General features: G+C 42.5%; 1 protein-coding gene across 3 annotated transcripts in view; it reads right to left on the bottom strand.

The window, feature by feature from the left end:
- Window positions 1-392: 392 nt before the first annotated feature.
- LOC143766495 (uncharacterized) overlaps window positions 393-20,922 on the bottom strand; it is a 122,563-nt gene continuing 102,033 nt past the window's right edge. For 2 of the 3 annotated variants that reach the window (XM_077254221.1, XM_077254220.1), the window contains exons 3-8: window positions 9,409-9,558; window positions 9,100-9,279; window positions 8,893-9,016; window positions 8,712-8,809; window positions 8,423-8,513; window positions 399-2,555 (exon numbers count right to left, since the gene is read on the bottom strand). In XM_077254221.1, the coding sequence (XP_077110336.1) occupies window positions 946-2,555; window positions 8,423-8,513; window positions 8,712-8,809; window positions 8,893-9,016; window positions 9,100-9,279; window positions 9,409-9,486 (2,181 nt within the window). In that variant the 5' untranslated portion in view covers window positions 9,487-9,558 and the 3' untranslated portion in view covers window positions 399-945. Of the gene's footprint in view, window positions 2,556-8,422; window positions 8,514-8,711; window positions 8,810-8,892; window positions 9,017-9,099; window positions 9,280-9,408; window positions 9,559-20,922 lie in introns of all 3 variants that reach the window. The other variant, XM_077254219.1, reaches the window with a different exon arrangement.

Here is a 20,922-nt window from a genome sequence, read left to right as displayed (position 1 = left end):
GCGGATTTGGTGACTTGGCTGGATAACTGACTAAATCTTTGAGCTATGGATACTTGTATCTACAATCTTGCCGGTGGATTACCGAGCCTTAACAATAAGCATACCAGAAACAGGTGGAAATAGATAGGAAACCAGGAATTGAACTTCCCCCCCTCCCCTTTTTTTACTTTCTTCCTCTCTTTCCCCTTTTTCTCTATCTCTCTTCTTCCTTATTTCTTTTATGAACCTTTGTCGCAATATCGATAGACCGTCCTTTTAACTAATGGGTAATATACCCTCAAGATTGATTTATAGCGTACGGTTATTGATCCTAGATCGCCTTTTGAATAGTTGGGGGAAGGATATCCCTCTCTCATATAGATGACATAGAAGAATATTGCCACTCAGGTTTACTTTATAATTTAATATACTTTATTGTTCAAAAGTGTTTACAATGGAAAATAATATATCAATATACATTTGTCTGTTGATGGTTTAACCTGTAATGAATGAATACTTATATACAACTTATTAATAAAATAATTTACACAAAATAAAAAACTTGTATAAACCTCCCATGCTGGTGTGGATCCAGCAGTGTCAGAACCTGCGTTTTGGGGGCTCAGGTTATTATGTCACGCGAGCCCTGTGTACAATTAGCGCTGGCTTCACTGTTCTCACCTTCAGACAAAATCGAACAATACGAGGAAGTCAAAGAGAAGTCGCAGACCTGGCTTCCAGTTGATGTTCAATACGTCTCAGGGTGGGACAGTGAAACTGGGGCTCATTGAGCACAGGGCTCGTGCTATGTAACAACCTCATAGAGCCCAAGGAACACGATTGCCGATTCCATTGGAACAGCACTGACATGGAAGGTGAATATGATTTTTTTGATATTTTAACAAGGCCAAACATGATAACAGCCCATTTAAAAAAATACCATTTCTGTTTGAAAGATTTTCCACATTAAGAACATACTAAAAGCTTATCCCCTGTGTGAATTCTCTGGCATTTAAGCAAATCTGATTTACGGTTAAAACATTTCCCACATTCTGAACAGGAAAAAGGTGTCTCCCTTCTGTGAGTTCTCTGGTGGCTAGCCAGACGCGTTTTACGGTTAAAACATTTCCCACATTCTGAACAAGAAAAAGGCTTCTCCCCTGTGTGAGTTCTGTGGTGTATAACAAAATCTGATTTCTGGTTAAAACATTTCCCACATTCTGAACAGGAAAAAGGCTTCTCCCCTGTGTGAATTCTCTGGTGCTTACACAAACCTGATTTCTGGTTAAAACATTTCCCACATTCTGAACAGGAAAAAGGCTTCTCCCCTGTGTGAGTTCTGTGGTGTATAACAACATCTGATTTCTGGTTAAAACATTTCCCACATTCTGAACAGGAAAAAGGCTTCTCCCCTGTGTGAGTTCTGTGGTGTATAACAACATCTGATTTATGGTTAAAACATTTCCCACATTCTGAACAGGAAAAGGGCTTCTGCCCTGTGTGAGTTCTCTGGTGGCTAGCCAGATGCGTTTTACGGTTAAAACATTTCCCACATTCCGAACAAGAAAAAGGCTTCTCCCCTGTGTGAGTTCTGTGGTGTATAACAAAATCTGATTTCTGGTTAAAACATTTCCCACATTCTGAACAGGAAAAAGGCTTCTCCCCTGTGTGAATTCTCTGGTGCTTCCACAAACCTGATTTCTGGTTAAAACATTTCCCACATTCGGAACAGGAAAAAGGCTTCTCCCCTGTGTGAGTTCTGTGGTGTATAACAAAATCTGATTTCTGGTTAAAACATTTCCCACATTCTGAACAGGAAAAAGGCTTCTTCCCTGTGTGAATTATCTGGTGTTTAACAAAATATGATTTCTGGTTAAAACATTTCCCACATTCTGAACAGGAAAAAGGCTTCTCCCCTGTGTGAATTCTTTGGTGCTTACACAAATCTGATTTCTGGCTAAAACATTTCCCACATTCGGAACAGGAAAAAGGCTTCTCCCCTGTGTGAGTTCTGTGGTGTATAACAAAAGATGATTTCTGGCTAAAACATTTCCCACATTCGGAACAGGAAAAAGGCTTCTCCCCCGTGTGAATTCTCTGGTGCGTACGCAAATCTGATTTCTGGTTAAAAGATTTCCCACATTCAGAACAGGAAAAAGGCTTCTCCCCTGTGTGAGTTCTGTGGTGTATAACAAAATTCGATTTCTGGTTAAAACATTTCCCACACTTGGAACAAGAAAATCTGTTCTCTGCTGTGTGAATTGTTTGATGTTTAAGAAAATACTTTTCAAGGGGAAAACTATTTCCATATTCTGAAGGTGAAAATAGCTTCTTTGATTTAGGAGCAGCTTGTTTTTTAATGCTTATTTTACTAGTTTGATTTTCCTTAGTAGTCGGTAATGAATCAGAAGACAGGACCCGTTTCAAAGGATCAGATGACAGACAGATGCTGTGAAGGGATGATGGTATAGCTGGAATAATTGCATTCACTTCAATTGCATCCTGTGGGATCTCAAGATTATCTGATTTAAAAATTGAAGATGTCAGCTGTCCCTCTGATCTCCTGGTACAGTCATCTGCCAAAAATAAAACCAATTATTTTTCAATTAAATATCTTCAAACTTAATATTTTGAACATTTCTATTTAAACCGTCAATAAAAAAGTTATGTAAAAAATTTGAATTATTCACCTCGAAAAAGACAGTTCTCAGTCTAAAAGAAAACCTCATAGAGTAGAGCGTGGTGTTCAACTGTTTGTTCATTCTGCCTCCCAAATATGGAATAAAAAGCCACCAAGCAATGTTTGTAGAAAAAAAAAATACTACCAATAAAAAGTTCTACTCATCTTACAAAAACAACAAATCCCCACTCAGGTCCATCATCTGTCAGAGGAAAAACAGAGGTTTCTACATTATTAGTGGCTCAAAGACTCATGAAAAGCAACATGGCTTCCATAAACCAATCCAGCAAAATCCGCTCTCCCAAAGTCAAATTTCCCCCTCGCTTCTGAGTCTTGCAGTGTGCTCAAACCACATTTAGAACCAATGTATTTGGCATTTACAGTCAAGAAACGGGGTGCTCACTGTTGAATGGGTGCTCTGGAGTAAAAAGTCAATAGATCAAAATGGTAGAACTCAGGTACACGATAAAAATTTCACGTTTTGTGCTGAAACAAGAAAATCCACAATTTCAGATAATAGACCCATATGAATACATAGTTGTTTAAATCGTCAACTTTTTCGGTGCAAATCTGCCTCTCTAAAGATACATACGTTTTTACAGGTTCAGGGTCCCCGAGTGGTGGAGTAAGGTGTCCATGTGCATTGGTATCCACGTGGCATATGAACACCTTATGCTATCATCTATACATCATCCAATTCTGGGATGTAATAACAGAAGCATACAGTTTAGATCACGTTAAGTCATTATTGCCCTCTACTCCTGTTTGGTCAGACCTCACGTGGAATTCTGTGTCCAGTTTTGGGCACCACATTTTAAAAAAAAATATATCAACAAACTGGAGCAAGTTCAGAGAAGGGTGACCAGAATGGTGACCGGTCTGCAAACCATGTCCTATGAGGAACGGTTGCAGGATTTGAGAATGTTCAGCTTGCAGGAAAGAAGACTGAGCGGAGACTTAATAGCAGTCAACAAATATCTCAAGGGCTGCCACATTGTAAAAGGATCATCTTTCTTTTCATTTGCACAAGGAAAGACTAGTAGCAATGGGATGAAACTGAATGGGGGGAGACACAGATTAGATATCAGAAAAAACTTTTTGACAGTTAGGGTGATCAATGAGTGAAACAGGCTGCCACGAGAGGTGGTGAGTTCTCCGTCCATGGAAGTTTTCAAACACAGGCTGGACAGACATCTGTCTGGGATGATTTAGTGAATCCTGCTTTGAGCAGGGGGTTGGACCAGATGACCCAGGAGGTCCCTTCCAACTATCATTCTATGGTTCTATGATCTTTAGAAAGACAGATTTGAGCTGAAACGTTGATGATTTAAACACATCTGTATTCATTTGGGTCTATTATCCGAAATTGTGGATTTTCTTGTGTCTGCACAATAAATTGTTAAAAATGTATCTGTCGTGTGCCGGAGTTCTACCATTTTAATGTATTTGACATTACTATAGCGAGAAGAACCCACTTAATTTAAGGTGCATGTGTTTTCTGAAGAAAAATCTGGGCACTATGTGTTGGTTAATAAAATGGTATACTTTCAATTTTTACTCTCCAACCTCCACTGCGTGCTAATTACTGGAAAGTGGCTGTGGAGTCAAAATTGTCACTACTCCTATAGATTAACTCACTGAGTGTTAGACTGTCCAAAATGGAGTCTCTTATGGGGATTTCTACTGCTCTGGTTTTCTGACGTTTTGTCATATTAGGGCTTTTACAAATGCTGTGTCCCATCTCCTCTGGGATACGATGTCTGCTTAGTCATTCTGCAGGCGGCGCTGCTAATGGAGGAGACATCAGAACCAGAAGCTCTGGGGGCACAGACTCTGTCCAGCCACTAAGATTAAGGAGCCTGGGCCTGTGGTGCCATCCATTCTGGCAGTTTGGGTATGTACGCTGTCCAGTTAAAGTAATCTGCTCCCAACTTCAGCCAATTGGAAAGCACCACACCCTACTAAAGCTCGAATCATATTGCTGGAAGCTGAGAGATACAGGCTTGTTCTCCTCTGGTTCAGTCCTCTGTAGTCAGCCTCCAGCTTGTGCATTTGTTTCCTGTTGTGACCCGGCCTGTTTACTAACTACTCTTCAGTCTTCTGATTTTGTATTTTCTCTGCCCTCCCGGTTGTGGCCAGACTACCTGACTAATCTTCTTGCCATCTTATACTACAGAAAAGCAAGTTTCAACGTGGCCCAAGCCTAGGGGTCTGGGTGCAAGTCCAGATGTAGAGGGGTTAATAAAGTTAAAGGATGGTGGGCAAAACTGTGACTATAGACAATAACACATCTACTGAAATAATCAAGCTGAACAGTCTTTTTAAGTATATACAGTACAGACCAAAAGTTTGGACACACCTTCTCATTTAAAGATTTTTTGGTATTTTCATGACTATGAAAATTGTACATTCACACTAAAGGCATCAAAACTATGAATTAACACATGTGGAATTATATACTTAACAAAAAAGTGTGAAATAACTGAAAATATTTCTTATATTCTAGGTTCTTCAAAGTAGCCACCTTTTGCTTTGATGACTGCTTTGCACACTCTTGGCATGCTCTTGATGAGCTTCAAGAGGTAGTCACCGGATATGGTCTTCCAACAATCTTGAAGGAGTTCCCAGACATGCTTAGCACTTGTTGGCCCTTTTGCCTTCACTCTGCGGTTCAGCTCACCCCAAACCATCTCGATTGGGTTCAGGTCTGGTGACTGTGGAGGCCAGGTCATCTGGCGTAGCAGCCCATCACTCTCCTGCTTGGTCAAATAGCCCTTACACAGCCTGGAGGTGTGTTTGGGGTCATTGTCATGATGAAAAATAAATGATGGTCCAACTAAACGCAAACCGGATGGAATAGAATGTCGCTGCAAGATGCTGTGGAAGCCATGCTGGTTCAGTATGACTTCAATTTTGAATAAATCCCCAACAGTGTCACCAGCAAAGCACCCCCACACCATCACACCTCCTCCTCCATGTTTCACGGTGGGAACCAGGCATGTAGAGTTCATCCGTTCACCTTTTCTGCGTCGCACAAAGACATGGTGGTTGGAACCAAAGATCTCAAATTTGGACTCATCAGACCAAAGCACAGCTTTCCACTGGTCTAATGCCCATTCCTTGTGTTCTTTAGCCCAAACAAGTCTCTTCTGCTTGTTGCCTGTCCTTAGCAGTGGTTTTCTAGCAGCTATTTTACCATGAAGGCCTGCTGCACAAAGTCTCCTCTTAACAGTTGTTGTAGAGATGTGTCTGCTGCTAGAACACTGTGTGGCATTGACCTGGTCTCTAATCTGAGCTGCTGTTAACCTGCGATTTCTGAGGCTGGTGACTCAGATAAACTTATCCTCAGAGGCTGAAGTAACTCTTGGTCTTCCTTTCCTGGGGTGGTCCTCATGTGAGCCAGTTTCTTTGTAGCGCTTGATGGTTTTTGCAACTGCACTTGGGGACACTTTCAAAGTTTTCCCAATTTTTCAGACTGACTGACCTTCAATTCTTAAAGTAATGATGGCCACTCGTTTTTCTTTACTTAGCTGCTATTTTCTTGCCATAATACAAATTCTAACAGTCTATTCAGTAGGACTATCAGCTGTGTATCCATCAGTCTTCTGCTCAACACAACTGATGGTCCCAACACCATTCATAAGGCAAAAAATCCCACTTATTAAACCTGACAGGGCACACCTGTGAAGTGAAAACCATTCTCGGTGACTACCACTTGAAGCTCATCAACAGAATGCCAAGAGTGTGCAAAGCAGTCAAAGCAAAAGGTGGCTACTTTGAAGAACCTAGAATATAAGACATATTTTCAGTTGTTGGACACTTTTTTGTTAAAGGGAACCTGTCACCCCCCCCCAGGCGTTTGTAACTAAAAGACCCTACCTTGTGCAGCACTGATGCTGCATTCTGACAAGGTGGCTCTTTTAGTTCGGGTGCCTGGCACTGCTGAAATAATCGCTTTTGAAATTTGTCCCTCATACCTCGAAATCGCCAGGGAGGCAGGTCTTTCCCCCTAATCCAGATGCCTCCCAGCCTCCTCTTCCTTCATTAGCGTTCCCGGCGCCTGCGCTGCAAATTTATTTTTTCGGGCATGCGCAGTTGCGCTGCCCTTGGAACTTACAGAGCAGGTGCCAGGAACGCTAATGAATGAAGAGGAGGAGGCGCCCGGCGTGCAGAGGCCATGAGTGATGGCTGGGAGGCGTCTGGATTAGGGGGAAAAGACCTGCCTCCCTGGCGATTTCGAGGTATAAGGGACAAATTTCAAAAGCGATTATTTCAGCAGTGCCAGGCACCCGAACTAAAAGAGCCACCTTGTCAGAATGCAGCATCAGTGCTGCTGAAGGTGGCTCTTTTAGTTACAAACGCCTGGGGGGGGGGGGGGGGTGACAGGTTCCCTTTAAGTATATAATTCCACATGTGTTAATTCACAGTTTTGATGACTTCAGTGTGAATTTACAATTTTCATAGTAATGAAAATACAGAAAAATCTTTAAATGAGAAGGTGTGTCCTAACTTTTGGGTTGTACTGTAAATATGAGTAACTAATGGTAAAACCATTTCAGGGTTATTAGTGTGGGTCTCAGTAGCTCTTGGCAATATAAGCTGTCGTAAAGGCCAATATTTTCTATCACATGAATTTCAACAAGAAATATACCTCCCCCAATGAGGCGACATAGTAATATTCTTTTAAATAGAACTATTTATAATAGTGCAGAGCTGACGTGTGATAAATTTAGAAGAGTCAATGGTGACCTTTTTTTAAGGACTACCACGGAGTAAAAGACTCAGATTACTGAGGCAGGGAGATCCCACCACAATCTAACTATCATACAGATGAACATGTAAAGAAAATACATTTTCTTATTCTAATACTTCCCCAACAACAATGTGTGTGTGAGGGGAGAGCTCCAACACTAAACCAGAGTTGCATTCATTTATGGTGGACCATTGGAGCTACTATGAGTCCTGACCAGAAGAGTAGAGAAATTATTAGCGCCCCCATTTCAGGAGAGATTGTGCTGTAATCTGAATTCCTTAGGATCGAAAACATAATGTAATTTATGATGTGGAGTGAATCCATGAAACCAGGGCTCGAGCCATGACAGCACATCTCCTGCAGGCGTGAATAAATATATATTACAGCCATCAGCCACGCACAGCTTAGAGATATATCATGGCACAGGTGTAATGGATTTTTATGTAGATTATCACAATCCTTCTTGAAGTTAGTCGGCTTTAAAAGAAATTGAAAAGTCAGGATAAAGGGAAACTCTGCTGTTATTGTACAGAAATTCACACTTGGCCTCACTGCACATTTAATGTTGTCGATCATAAAAGTGAACTGTGGCCAGAAAGACTGGACCTGGTCTTATAGGGACCATATGATCACATTCAGCAGCACAGAAGGGAGAGAAGGAAGATTCATCCAATAAGATATCAGAGATCTAGGAATCCAACAGCATCATTACCCTCCGCTTTCTCTTACAGGTCCTTCATAATATCTTGTCAGCACATTCTACGTACACTGTCATTTGGCTTTGTAGTTTACAGATTTACTGGATCCTCCAGGCTGTTCGTTCTATAGAAAAGGGCTTTTAATGCTCAAAGTCATTTGAACAGTTTCGGGTGTAGGAGAATGTTGTGGTCTAGAGGCAAAATGGTGATTGCACGATTGTGATACGGCCGGACTACACCACCTATAAAGCAGCCACAGCCTGTGACTGAGAAGATTCTGTGACTTCTCTGCATTTAGTGGTTGCTACTCACCTGGGTAGTCATATGTAGGAATCTCCTCTTTACACCGCACATCACCCCTCACATATGTCTCTGTAGTATTAATATGGGTCAGATCTTCACCCTGAAACAAATATTGTAAAAGTCACAGATAGATGGAGAAGTCACATCTATGATCAGCTCTAATCCTGCCATCTCCACCGTTCTCCTTATACAAGTATAAAACATATAATACTGGGGGATAAAGCAACACTGAACACATGATCTTCACAGCCGTCTACACATCATAGGAGAGATCTCACGACACCTTCTCTCCAGCTACCTGATGATCCTGAGGAACATTGGGATCTTCTTGTTTACAGTCCTGTGGAAGAAGAGGACGAGGACATCTCTCTGGTGTTGTCCTCTTACTGGATAGATCTGGACGAAACACATACAGGGACTGAATTCATTCTTTACATACAGATAATTACAGGTCGTGTCTATTTAGTCCTGTCTATTACCTGGTGATGTGAGGGGCTGGGGAACCTCCATTTTGACGTTCTTGTACAGATCTTTGTGTCCTTCTAAATACTCCCACTCCTCCATGGAGAAATAGACAGCGACATCCTGACACCTTATAGGAACCTGACACATACAATGATACCATCATCCCCCCGATCCCTTCATAGTGTTACTATATAATGTCCCAGCATTCCCAGCAGTGTCACCTCTCCAGTCAGCAGCTCAATCATCTTGTAGGCGAGTTCTAGGATCTTCTGGTCATTGATGTCCTCATGTATCAGGGGGTGAGGTGGAGGCCCCGTGATTGGGCTCAGGGATCTTCCCCATCCCTCAGACACAGGGTCCTGACAGCGCTCACTAGAGATCTTCTTCACTACTTTGTAATCCTGGTTATGGAGAGACACATTAATAAATCTCACTACAGACATTTCCAGAGTCCTCACCTCTCCAGTTCTGTCCATCTGTTATTCCCATAGATAAGAATGATGTAATGTGACGTCATCAGAATCTCTCACCTCTCCAGTAAGCCGGAAGAGGATCTCTAGGGTGAGGTGTAATATCCTCTCGGCCATCTTGTCTCTGTCCATATCCATCCTTGATGGGTAATTCAGGAAAATTCTCTTATATAGAAGATCTTCACTGAGAGGATCCGATATTGTAGAGACCTGAATGAGAAGAAGATGAGCCGATGTAACATCATAAGAATCCTGTGTAATAATACAATTACTGGTGATAATAAGGGAAACATATGAGGAGATTTATTATTTTACAGTATTTAGTTTTTCTTTTTTACAGAAGAAACAGGCAGAAATTATCTGATCCCAAAGTCTCCATGTACAGTGATTTATGGGGTTTATTTCTGGCCTTTGACTATCCTATATTACAAGAAAAACATCAGAAAAAGCAGATATTAAAATGTTTTAAAAGAAAATTGGCGCCAACAATTCCTGTAGAAAGAAAAAAACATGAAAACAGGCAGAAGACACATTATTATTATTTTTTAACACTTTGATTTTAGAAATAATTAAATCTTTGGGCACCAGAACATAGATGTACACCGCAGGGACGGCACAGGAGTCCTGTTATTTTGTCTCCCAAGATTTTAATCTACGCATGCCTTCAGATTATGAGAGGCGCCCCTCAAATTTGGGAGAAAAAAGTGCATCTTATAATCCGAATAATACGGTACATCAGATAGCAGGCACAACACTTTATGAATGCTTCTTCTGTGTTGTGCAGTCAGGAACTTTCCGGCTACATGTGGTGGTACATAACTTTTGTTACAAGCTACAACAGTCCAGCAAACTTTATGGGAAGGCCTATCATCCCATGAGGAGACCATAAGGGCCGAGATGTGCCACTACGGCTCCTCAGAGCTACTCACAGCTCCCAGGTGATTTGTGAGGACTTCATAGTCCATTCGATGAGGGTCACACACTCCTTGCTGTGGTACTGCATCTTCAGCTCTCAATAGGAGAACTTGTCCCAGTTTGATAACTGTGTCGCTTCCTCTCCAGTTTTTAATGAAGTAGAATATTGAAAAACTAGATGGTGGCCCGATTCTAACGCATCGGGTGTTCTAGAATATGTATGTAGTTTATTTATGAAGATTTCAGAATAATGCAATGAATACACAGGATTCAGCCGGCCAGGTGCGACCAATTAGCGAAGCGTGGTTCAAATCCCACGCCAATTCGCGGCCGGACTGCGCCTGTCACTGATTGTTCGCGGCTGGCCACATAGTATATAGCACAGCTACGTAGTATATAGCGCAGCCACGTAGTATATAGCACAGCCCACGTAGTATATAACACAGCCCATGCAGTATATAACACAGCTCACGCAGAAAATAACACAGCCCACGTAGTAAGAGCACAGCCCACGCAGTATATAACACAGGCCACGTAGATATACTACATCACTGTGCTATATACTACGTGACTGTGCTATATACTACGTGGCTGCTATATACTATGTGGCTGTGCTATATACTGCGTGGGCTGTGTTATATACTACATCGCTGTGCTATATACTACTTGGCTGGCCACGAACAATCAGCAATATTGCTGCGGGATTTAAACACCTAGTTAAGTTATATTTAAATTTGAAACATCTATTTTTCATCAATAACCTTTTTTTGGAAAGTTTCCATAGGCTCTGAATATTCGTTACAGGGATGAAAATGGGATTTTTTCTTCAGTGTAGTATGAACGTAAGGGTCTGAAGAGGAACTGGTCTGTGTTGTAGTGATAGCCGCTTTCATATAATGTCTCTTTATGGCCAGTTTTCTCATAAAAAGTTTTGTTCTTATAAAAGCCTGAAATTTATCCATTTTACTGGATGGGGCATATTTCAAGCCTTTAGTTAGTAACGTAAGCTCATTTTTATCCAGCATATCTTTGCTTAAGTTTGTTGTTTAATTAGTTTTTTCCTTTTGGTGAATTCCACCCCCCCCCAGCCCTCTTACACTTTTTTGGGGGCCTGATTGAAAAAAAGGCCTTATGGATCGTTTCTTATGCATCTCTGGATTTGTATGATTGGTTTTAATTTGTTTTTTCTTTGAAGTAGACGGTTCATCACAGTTGGAATTAGGGTTGTTCTCTTTCTCCTCTTGTTTTGATTCAAGGACTTCAAACCTGTTATGGTTAGACAGTGGTGTGGAGGATGGATTGGTAGAAGAATTTTTATTGAGTTGCCTTCAAATCTGTGTTTGTAATGGACCTTCGGTCGGTGTCCACGGGGGGATCAGGGGTGTAAACAATACTGGGCGGTAGAGTAGAGAGAATTGATCATCAGAGATTAGGGAAGTGGATAGATTACTTCCTGTCTCATCTACTATTTCGAATAATTGTTCGTTCTGGGATGAATTTTTAAAAGCACATTCCGGGATAGCATCCCGGCCGAATTTGCGTTTTTTTCGGTCTATAATTTCCTTTTCTTTATTCTAGATTCTGATATTTATGTTTGTTGACATCTTAATAATGTCAGGATGGTTTTTATAAGGTTTAATCGTATCAAAAAGAGTTGCTATTTTTTGTTTACTGTCCATAAGTTGTTTTTGTCTTTTTTCGATGATGAATCCCACTGCCTTTTTTGAAAATTCTTTAAACATAGAGTCCCATTCAGCCAAAGTGTTGGGGTCCCCAATATCGCCAGATAGAGCTTTCTGGACTATGAGTCCCTTTGGGATACAGTCGTATGCTAAATAGCGTTCCAGGGTCGCAACCTCCCAAAGGTCCCTCATTTCTTTAATTAAGAGTTGTTCTAACTTGCTAAGGGATTCTTTAATGGGGATTAAGTTGTGTTGGTTATTCTTTTTAGGGGCTTGTTTTTGTATATGTATATACTGTATATATATTTATATATAAAGTCTGGTGTTTGGAATATACTATGCTGCCAGCTTGAGGCACGGTTGGACAGTGAACAATATAGTATGAGTTGCAGTGGCGCTAAAGTATAGAGTGTCTTGTAGTGCTGCAGATTTAGACAACAACCACTTTATTGTCGGAGTATAAATATATAGTTCTGGATAAATCCGCGCAAAACGAGTCTTAGAGAAACCAGAAGGTATATTTAATGGGGATAATATGTGGAAATACGCAAAGTGTAGAAGTATACCAAAAGACTGCACTTAGCCCGTAATCCTGAGGGAGTAGTCTCCTAAGTAAATATGTATATATAGCTCAGTAAAAAATACTAGAAGAGTATAAATAAGCTGCTAGTAGCAATAAGTAACAATATGCCCAAATGGTGGCCACCTAGTAATGATCGAGCTTAGATAAATGCCTACAGCGGAGTGACAATTAATTGCACCGTGTAAATAAGACAGTGATAGATAAGTCTTATCAGATGAGTCCCTAAAAGTTCACAGTCTTGGTAACCAAGTACGTAATCCTTATAGGGTAGAAATATCTCAGTCTGGTGGAAGACTTTAAAATGTCATAGAAAAAACAAAATAAAAAAGTAAAAGAAGCAGCCCCGGCCGGTAGCAATGCTTCAGTAGGTGAGGTAGTGCGGCGTGCTACAGACAGATTAACCGGGTCGGAAATCTGCTGTGCACCGCCGCCTGTTATCTTAGTTGGAGCTCTTGTCTTGCGGTTGGAGCTCTTGTCCTCGGTGATGCAGGCGGTGGAGATATCCGACGTCCTGTGTAGCTTGATGACTCCCGGCTTCTGGCTGTGTTCACTGCTTCCTCGCGGTGCGCGATGAACGGAGCAGGACCTGCCGTGACGTCATCGGTCACGTGGAGCCGCGGGATAGTCTGGAGTTGAGCGTTGAGAAAGTACAGATCGCAAAAAGGACCAATATCCTACCCGTTTCGGAAAGGGCGCTTTCCTTCATCAGGGATGGTCCCAAGTGCCTAGATAGATCCTTTTATAGGGAAAAAAAGGTCAGATGATCCTATAGGAACCCAGAGTTTTATCTCGCTGTTCAGTCCCTTTGGAATAAGAGTGTCTAGCATAAAAATCCACTTGCTTTCTGCTCTAGACATAGTTGCAATGTAGTTACCTTTTCTCCAGGGTACTGGTATTTTTTCAAACCCTGTTATTTCCATGGAATTTAGATCACTGTTGTGTTTTTCCACAAAATGTTTAGACAGAGGGTGGCCCATAAATTTTTGTTTTATGTTACGCATGTGTTCCCTTATCCTCTCTTTAAGTGGGCGTTTATTCCACCCACGTATAGTTTGTCACATGGGCATTTTATGACGTATATAACCCCTTCTGTGGTACATGTAATATATTGCTTAATATCGTATTTCCTACCATATCTAACAACTGCAAGTTGCTTTTTTACACATTGTACATTTACGGCAGGGAAAGAAACCTTTAATAGTTGTTTCGAAATAATTTTTTGTATTTCGGGCATGATGGTGCTGTACTGTAGGTGCAATAAGATTGCCAAGATTGCAGGCTTTTTTATATATGAAACGTGGATGAGTGGGGATGTGATTCCCCAAGATTTTATCATCTTTCAAGATACCCCAGTGTTTATTCACTATCTTTTTAAGAATAAAGGAATTTGAGTTGAATTTTGTTATAATCGGAACACCGCTTCGGTGATTAGTCGTGCCCGGCCAACCGCGACAAATCAGCGAAACACAGTCCGGCCGCGAATTGGTGTGGAATTTCAACCACGCTTCGCTGATTGGTCGCGCCCGGCTGGCCGTGACTAATCAGCGATATTGGTGCGGAATTTAACCCCCACTCACAGTGCGACGTACACTTGTTAGATCTAAAATTAGGTTACATGCCTCTGTGTAAAGAGACTCAGAGAGCCAGAGATTCTGCCAATACATATACATCCAAAGGACCAGAGACAGAGCAGCAGCCAATATCATGGCACCATCACGAGGGACACGGATCTATCATTCTACAGGAAACAACTTAAGGGATTTCGGCTCCGGTTGGAAGAATACAGATCAGCTCCACTGACCATTGCTGAACCATGGATACATTTGGAGAAAGCCACAACTGGGACCCACTGGTCGTCTGACTCCATGGAGACGTTTGGAGAAGCCAGGTTGTGATTCTCTGATCAATTGGCCTTGTACTTGATATGGACTGAATGGGCTGTCATCTTCCTATGCTTATCGTTAACTTCTCTCTGCGTACATGCCAAAGGTGAGGTAGTGACCCTGGAAGATCTGAAGTCACAGCTGTTATCCTGGTGAGTCAGCGGAAGGGTGAGACTCTGTAATGTGGTAATGTGAACCATCTTGGGCACTGTGCTGGAATTGTTTTATGTGTTATCTGCATGTTTGTGGTTCAATCAAGCATTACCACACTTTTACCAACACCCTGTGTTGTCTGAGTAGCGTTATGCCCACGTTATAGGGAGAGCAGGCGTTAGGCGAGACGATCCCTGGTCCATTAGATTCCAGCAAGCGGACCCTGGGTGCCCACCGACCCCCGTGTCTCCATACCCCATATAGAGCTCCACAGAATAGTGGCCCCACATATTGCTTCACAGTATAATGGCCCCATATAGTGCTCCAAAGTACACTGCTCAAAAAAATAAAGGGAACACTTAAACAACAGAATATAACTCCAAGTAAATCAAATTTCTGTGAAATCAAACTGTCCACTTAGGAAGCAACACTGTTTGACAATCAATTTCACATGCTGTTGTGCAAATGGAATAGACAACAGATGGAAACTATTGGCAAATATCAAGACACACTCAATAAAGGAGTGGTTCTGCAGGTGGGGACCACAGACCACATCTAAGTACCAATGCTTTCTGGCTGATATTTTGGTCACTTTTGAATGTTGGTTGTGCTTTCACACTCATGGTAGCATGAGACGGACTCTACAACACACACAAGTGGCTCAGGTAGTGCAGCTCATCCACGATGGCACATCAATGCAAGCTGTGGCAAGAAGGTTTGCTGCGTCTGTCACCGTAGTGCCCAGAGGTTGGAAGCGCTACCAGGAGATAGGCCAGTACACCAGGAGATGTGGAGGGGGCTGTAGGAGGGCAACAACCCAGCAGCAGGACCGCTACCTCAGCCTTTGTGCAAGGAGGAACAGGAGGAGCACTGCCAGAGCCCTGCAAAAATGACCTCCAGCAGGCCACAAACGTGCATGTGTCTGCACAAATGGTTAGAAACCGACTCCATGAGGATGGTCTGAGTGCCTGATGTCCACAGATGGGGGTTGTTCTCACAGCCCAACACCGTGCAGGACGCTTGGCATTTGACATAGAACACCAAGATTGGCAAATTCGCCAATGGCACCCTGTGCTCTTCACAGATAAAAGCAGGTTCACATTGAGCACATGTGACAGACGAGACAGAGTCTGGAGACACCGTGGACAGGACAGGACCAGGACAATGCCAGACCTCATGTGGCTGGAGTGTGTTAGCAGTTCCTGCAAGATAAAGGCATTGAAGCTATGGACTGTCCAGCCTGCTTCCCAGATCTGAATCCGATTGAACACATCTGAGACATCATGTCTCGCACCATCCACCAATGTTACACCACAGACTGTCCAGAAGTTGGCGGATGCTTTAGTCCCGGTCTGGGAGAAGATCCCTCAGGAGACCATCCGCCGCCTCATCAGGAGCATGCCCAGGCATTGTAGGGAGATCATACAGGCGCGTGGAGGCCACACACACTACTGAGCATCATTTCCTTATTTTGAGGCATTTCCACTGAAGTTGGATCAGCCTGTAAGTTCATTTTCCACTTTGATTTTGAGAATCATTCCAACTCCAGACCTCCGTGGGATATTAGTTGTGATTTAAGTTGATCATTTTTAGGTTTTATTGTTATCAACACATTCCACTATGTAATGAATAAAGATTTACAACTGGAATATTTAATTCAGTGATATCTAGGATGTGGGATTTTAGTGTTCCCTTTATTTTTTTGAGCAGTGTATATTGGCCAGTGTAAAAGGATAGGGTTTTCCCTCCACAAATTACTAAAGGGGGGAAACCTCCTTACACCTCTAATTGAGGTCCGATATTAACTATTAACGCCGAACTTGGCTATTAACAATTAATATCCACTTAATAATACCACAACGTTATCTATTCCTTATACTATACACTAACTGAGACAAAACCGTGTATCAATAAAGGATATTTACTACACACACACACAAGTCTGCAGTATATAACATACATATATATTTATACTCAAGCTGGTGACTCATATATATATATATATATATATATATATATATATATATATATATACACACACACACACACACACAATATACAGATACCACAACTCTAATACAGTAATATCACTACAGTATGCAGTAATATAACAATATCACACAATAATAATCCACAATATCCAGTAATATCACAACTATACCACAATATAAAAACCACAATTAACAGCCCGATTACCCAATCTATAGCTTACTAACCCTAAGGAGGTTACAGGGCCTAGTAATAAAAGGGGATAGAGTATACTTATCCACCATCCATGGTGATTCCAGGCAGAGCAAGAGAGAGCTCTAAACATATGTGTTGTCCCTTTTATGTCCAACCAAGAAGAGGTGTGTCCAGCCCCAGGTGTGTGGGGATGAGGTCACAAGTCTATTGTTCACTAAGATACACCTCCTCAATGTATTTCCAACTCATGGCATCTTTGTTCTACAGCAGGCTGGAGGGGGGAGGGCTTTGCTCCATGTGGTATACATGTGGGGGAAATACCCAAAACATTCACTAAACACATCTCTATATAAAGATATACATTTTGGGGCACTTCCTCTTCTACAGCCAGATATAGTGCTCCACAGTATAATGGCCCCATACAGTGCCCTAAGATGGCTACATCTTGGCATATGGCATTCAATCCTGGTATATGGCCCCCATCCTGGTATATGACCATCCATTCTTTTACACGGTTCGTCTATTCTGGTATATGTCCCTCCATCCTAGTACACAGCCCCCGATCATGGTACACGGTCCCCATCCTGTTATATGGCCCCTCCATCCTGGTATATATGTCCCCATATATTCCAATACATAGAAAAAACAAAAACTTGTACTTACCTTCCTTGTGCTCCCACACAGCACTGCATCCTGTTCATTGTGTTCAGACCACAGCAGATGAATGATCTCCCTGCTGTGCTCTGAACAGGTAGGCATTGAGCGGTGATCAGCAGCCTGTAATGTAATACTGATAACAGGCTGGGATCACCGCTCCCTGACACCTCTGCAGATACTCACCTCACACAGAACCTCCACTCCCCGGCAGCTCCAGTCATCGCACGCACTGAGGAGTCTGTACGCTATGCCTGCAGCATACACTAGGAGCTACACAAATATGGCCGCAATCTCCTCCCACAGATGTGACCTGGACAGCTCAGGGGGCATTCCCATGTCACAGCTAAGAGGCAGGAGGAGCGGCTTCAAAGCAAGAGATGTGATCAGACGGTGACCACAGCTTCTTATGCCCAGGGGCTGCTGTATTTGACGTGTGTAAGTGTCATTCTCACACATACCCCCAAATGCAAATGGCAGCCCCAAGTGGCTGAAATAAAAAATAATTTAAAATAAACTATTACAGTTGTACATTTAATTTTGTGTTTAAACTAATTGATTATATAATAATTATTAAATATAACATTAACCCCTTTCTGACCTCAGACGGGATAGTACATCCGAGGTCAGATCCCCTGCTTTGATGCAGGGCTCCGGTGAGCCCGCATGAAAGCCGGGACATGTCAGCTGTTTTGAACAGCTGACATGTGCCCGCAATAGCGGCGGGTAATAGCGGCGGGTGAATCGCGATTTCAACTAGTTAAATGCCACTGTCAAACGCAGACAGCGGCATTTAACCGGCGCTTCCGGACGGAAATTAGCGCATTGCCGACCTCCGTCACATGATCGGAGGTCAGCGATGCTTCTGAATAGTAACCGTAGAGGTCCTTGAGACCTCTATGGTTACTAATCCCCGGCAGCTGTGAGCGCCACCCTGTGGTCGGCGCTCACAGCACACCTGCATTTCTGCTACATAGCAGCGAACAGCAGATCGCTGCTATGTAGCAGAGGCGAACGCGTTGTGCCTGCTTCTAGCCTCCTATGGAGGCTATTGAAGCATGGCAAAAAAAAAAAAGTTAAAAAAATGTGAAAAAAATAAAAAAAATACAAAAGTTTAAATCACCCCCCTTTCTCCACATTCAAAATAAATCAATAAAAAAAATAATCAAATCTACACATATTTGGTATCGCCGCGTTCAGAATTGCCCGATCTATCAATAAAAAAAAGCATTAACCTGATAGCTAAACAGCATAGCGAGAAAAAAATTTGAAACGCCAGAAATACGTTTTTTTTGGTCGCCGCGACATTGCATTAAAATGCAATAACGGGCGATCAAAAGAACGTATCTGCACCGAAATGGTATAATTAAAAACGCCAGCTCGGCACGCAAAAAATAAGCCCTCAACCGACCCCAGAGCATGAAAAATGGAGACGCTACGAGTATTGGAAAATGGTGCAATTTTTTTTTTTAGCAAAGTTTGGAATTTTTTTTCATCACTTGGATAAAAAATAACCTAGTCATATTAGGTGTCTATGAACTCGTACTGACCTGGAGAATCATAATGGAAGGTCAGTTTTAGCATTTAGCGAACCTAGCAAAAAAGCCAAACAAAAAACAAGTGTGGGACTGCATTTTTTTGCAATTTCACCGCACTTGGAATTTTTTTCCCGTTTTCTAGTACACGACATGGTAAAACCAATGATGTCGTTCAAAAGTACAACTCGTCCCGCAAAAAATAAGCCCTCAGATGGCCAAATTGATGGAAAAATAAAAAAGTTCTGCCTTTGGGAAGGAGGGGAGCGAAAAACGAACACGGAAAAATATAAAATCCCAAGGTCACGAAGGGGTTAAAAATCGAGGCACCTTCCCTTTAATCAGGCCTCCTGGCTTGAGCTAAGGACCTCGCTCTGCTGTTTATCTCCGCTGTGCTCTCTGCCTGAAATCCCACTGCTATTATGTCTTTGCTTTCCTTCAGAATGTGCTAGCACAGTATGATGGCCCTCATAGACCACACACAGTATTATGGCCTCCACTGCCCCTCACACAGTATTATGGCCACCGCAGTCTGTTACACAAAGTAAGTACCCCCACTCAGTATGGAGACCCTAATAGTCCACCACATTCCTTTACTCGTTAAATGGCCCCCACAGCCCTCCTCTTAATTTGATGCCCCCACAATTCCTGATATTTAAAAAAAAACAAAAAAACAACACACACTACTCACCCAACCCTGTTCCCGAGGTGCGCTGCTCCAGTCTGTGCAGTGGGAGTACTGAGGCTCCATACTACAGGTGTGATGTAGTGACGTCATTGTGCCTGCAGTGCACGGAGTCTCATACTCACAGGCGAAGGTTGAATGGTGGATCAGGAGCTTTTGACTCCCTGCTACACTAATCTATTCAGCGGTATCACCGTCATGGCAGTATGGATATCGCTGAAATTGTGATGATGGGGAAGGAGAGGGTGACCAGTGCCAAACCGCACAGAGTCCTCTCAATTCATGGACACTATAGCGGCCACATGGGCTGCCGGTATGGATGATACGCCCCTGACTATCCAACTATTGTGTTTTAAATATCTCATAGCCTCTGGGTTCATTAGTTTCTGCACCAAGAATGGGGCTAAGGGAGTATTTATTAATTAGCTGTGGGGTAGCTGGTGCAGTGGATGGTATCATATTGTGTGTGTAGTATTGCTGGGACATTAGAAAGCGATAGGATGTATTGAGGGAACATTATACTGTGTGTGGGGGGATGGCGGTACTGTAGGAACATAATACTGTTAGTGGGGGATGGCAGTCCTCTGGAAACATTATACTGTGTGTGGTGGAATGGTGGTACTGTGGGAACATAATACACTGTGTGGGGGGATATCAGTACTGTGGGAGCATTATCCTGTGTGGTGGAATGGCGGTACTGTGGGAACATTATACTGTGTGGGGGATATCAGTACTGTGGGAATATTATACACTGTGTGGTGGGATATCAGTACTGTGGGAACCTTATACTGTGTGGAAGGAATGACAGTACTGTGGGAACATTATACTGTGTGGGGGATATCAGTACTGTGGGAATATTATACACTGTGTGGGGGGATATCAGTACTGTGGGAACATTATACTGTGTGGAAGGAATGACAGTACTGTGGGAACATTATACTGTGTGGAGGGAATGACAGTACTGTGGGAGCATTATCCTGTGTGTGGTGGAATGGCGGTACTGTGGGAGCATTATACACTGTGTGGGGGGATATTAGTACTGTGGGAGCATTATACACTGTGTGGGGGGATATTAGTACTGTGGGAACATTATACACTGTGTGGAGGGAATGACAGTACTGTGGGAACATTATACTGTGTGGAGGAAATGACAGTACTGTGGGAGCATTATACTGTGTGGGGGGATATCAGTACTGTGGGAACATTATACTGTGTGGAGGGAATGACAGTACTGTGAGCGCATTATACTGTGTGGAGGGAATGACAGTACTGTAAGAGCATTATACTGTGTGGGGGGATA

The sequence above is a fragment of the Ranitomeya variabilis genome, chromosome 4 (assembly GCF_051348905.1).
Source record: "Ranitomeya variabilis isolate aRanVar5 chromosome 4, aRanVar5.hap1, whole genome shotgun sequence".
In the NCBI taxonomy this organism is placed as follows: Eukaryota; Metazoa; Chordata; class Amphibia; order Anura; family Dendrobatidae; genus Ranitomeya; species Ranitomeya variabilis.
The sequence above is the reverse complement of the archived record's forward strand: the minus strand, read 5'-3'. Positions and strand labels throughout refer to the sequence as shown.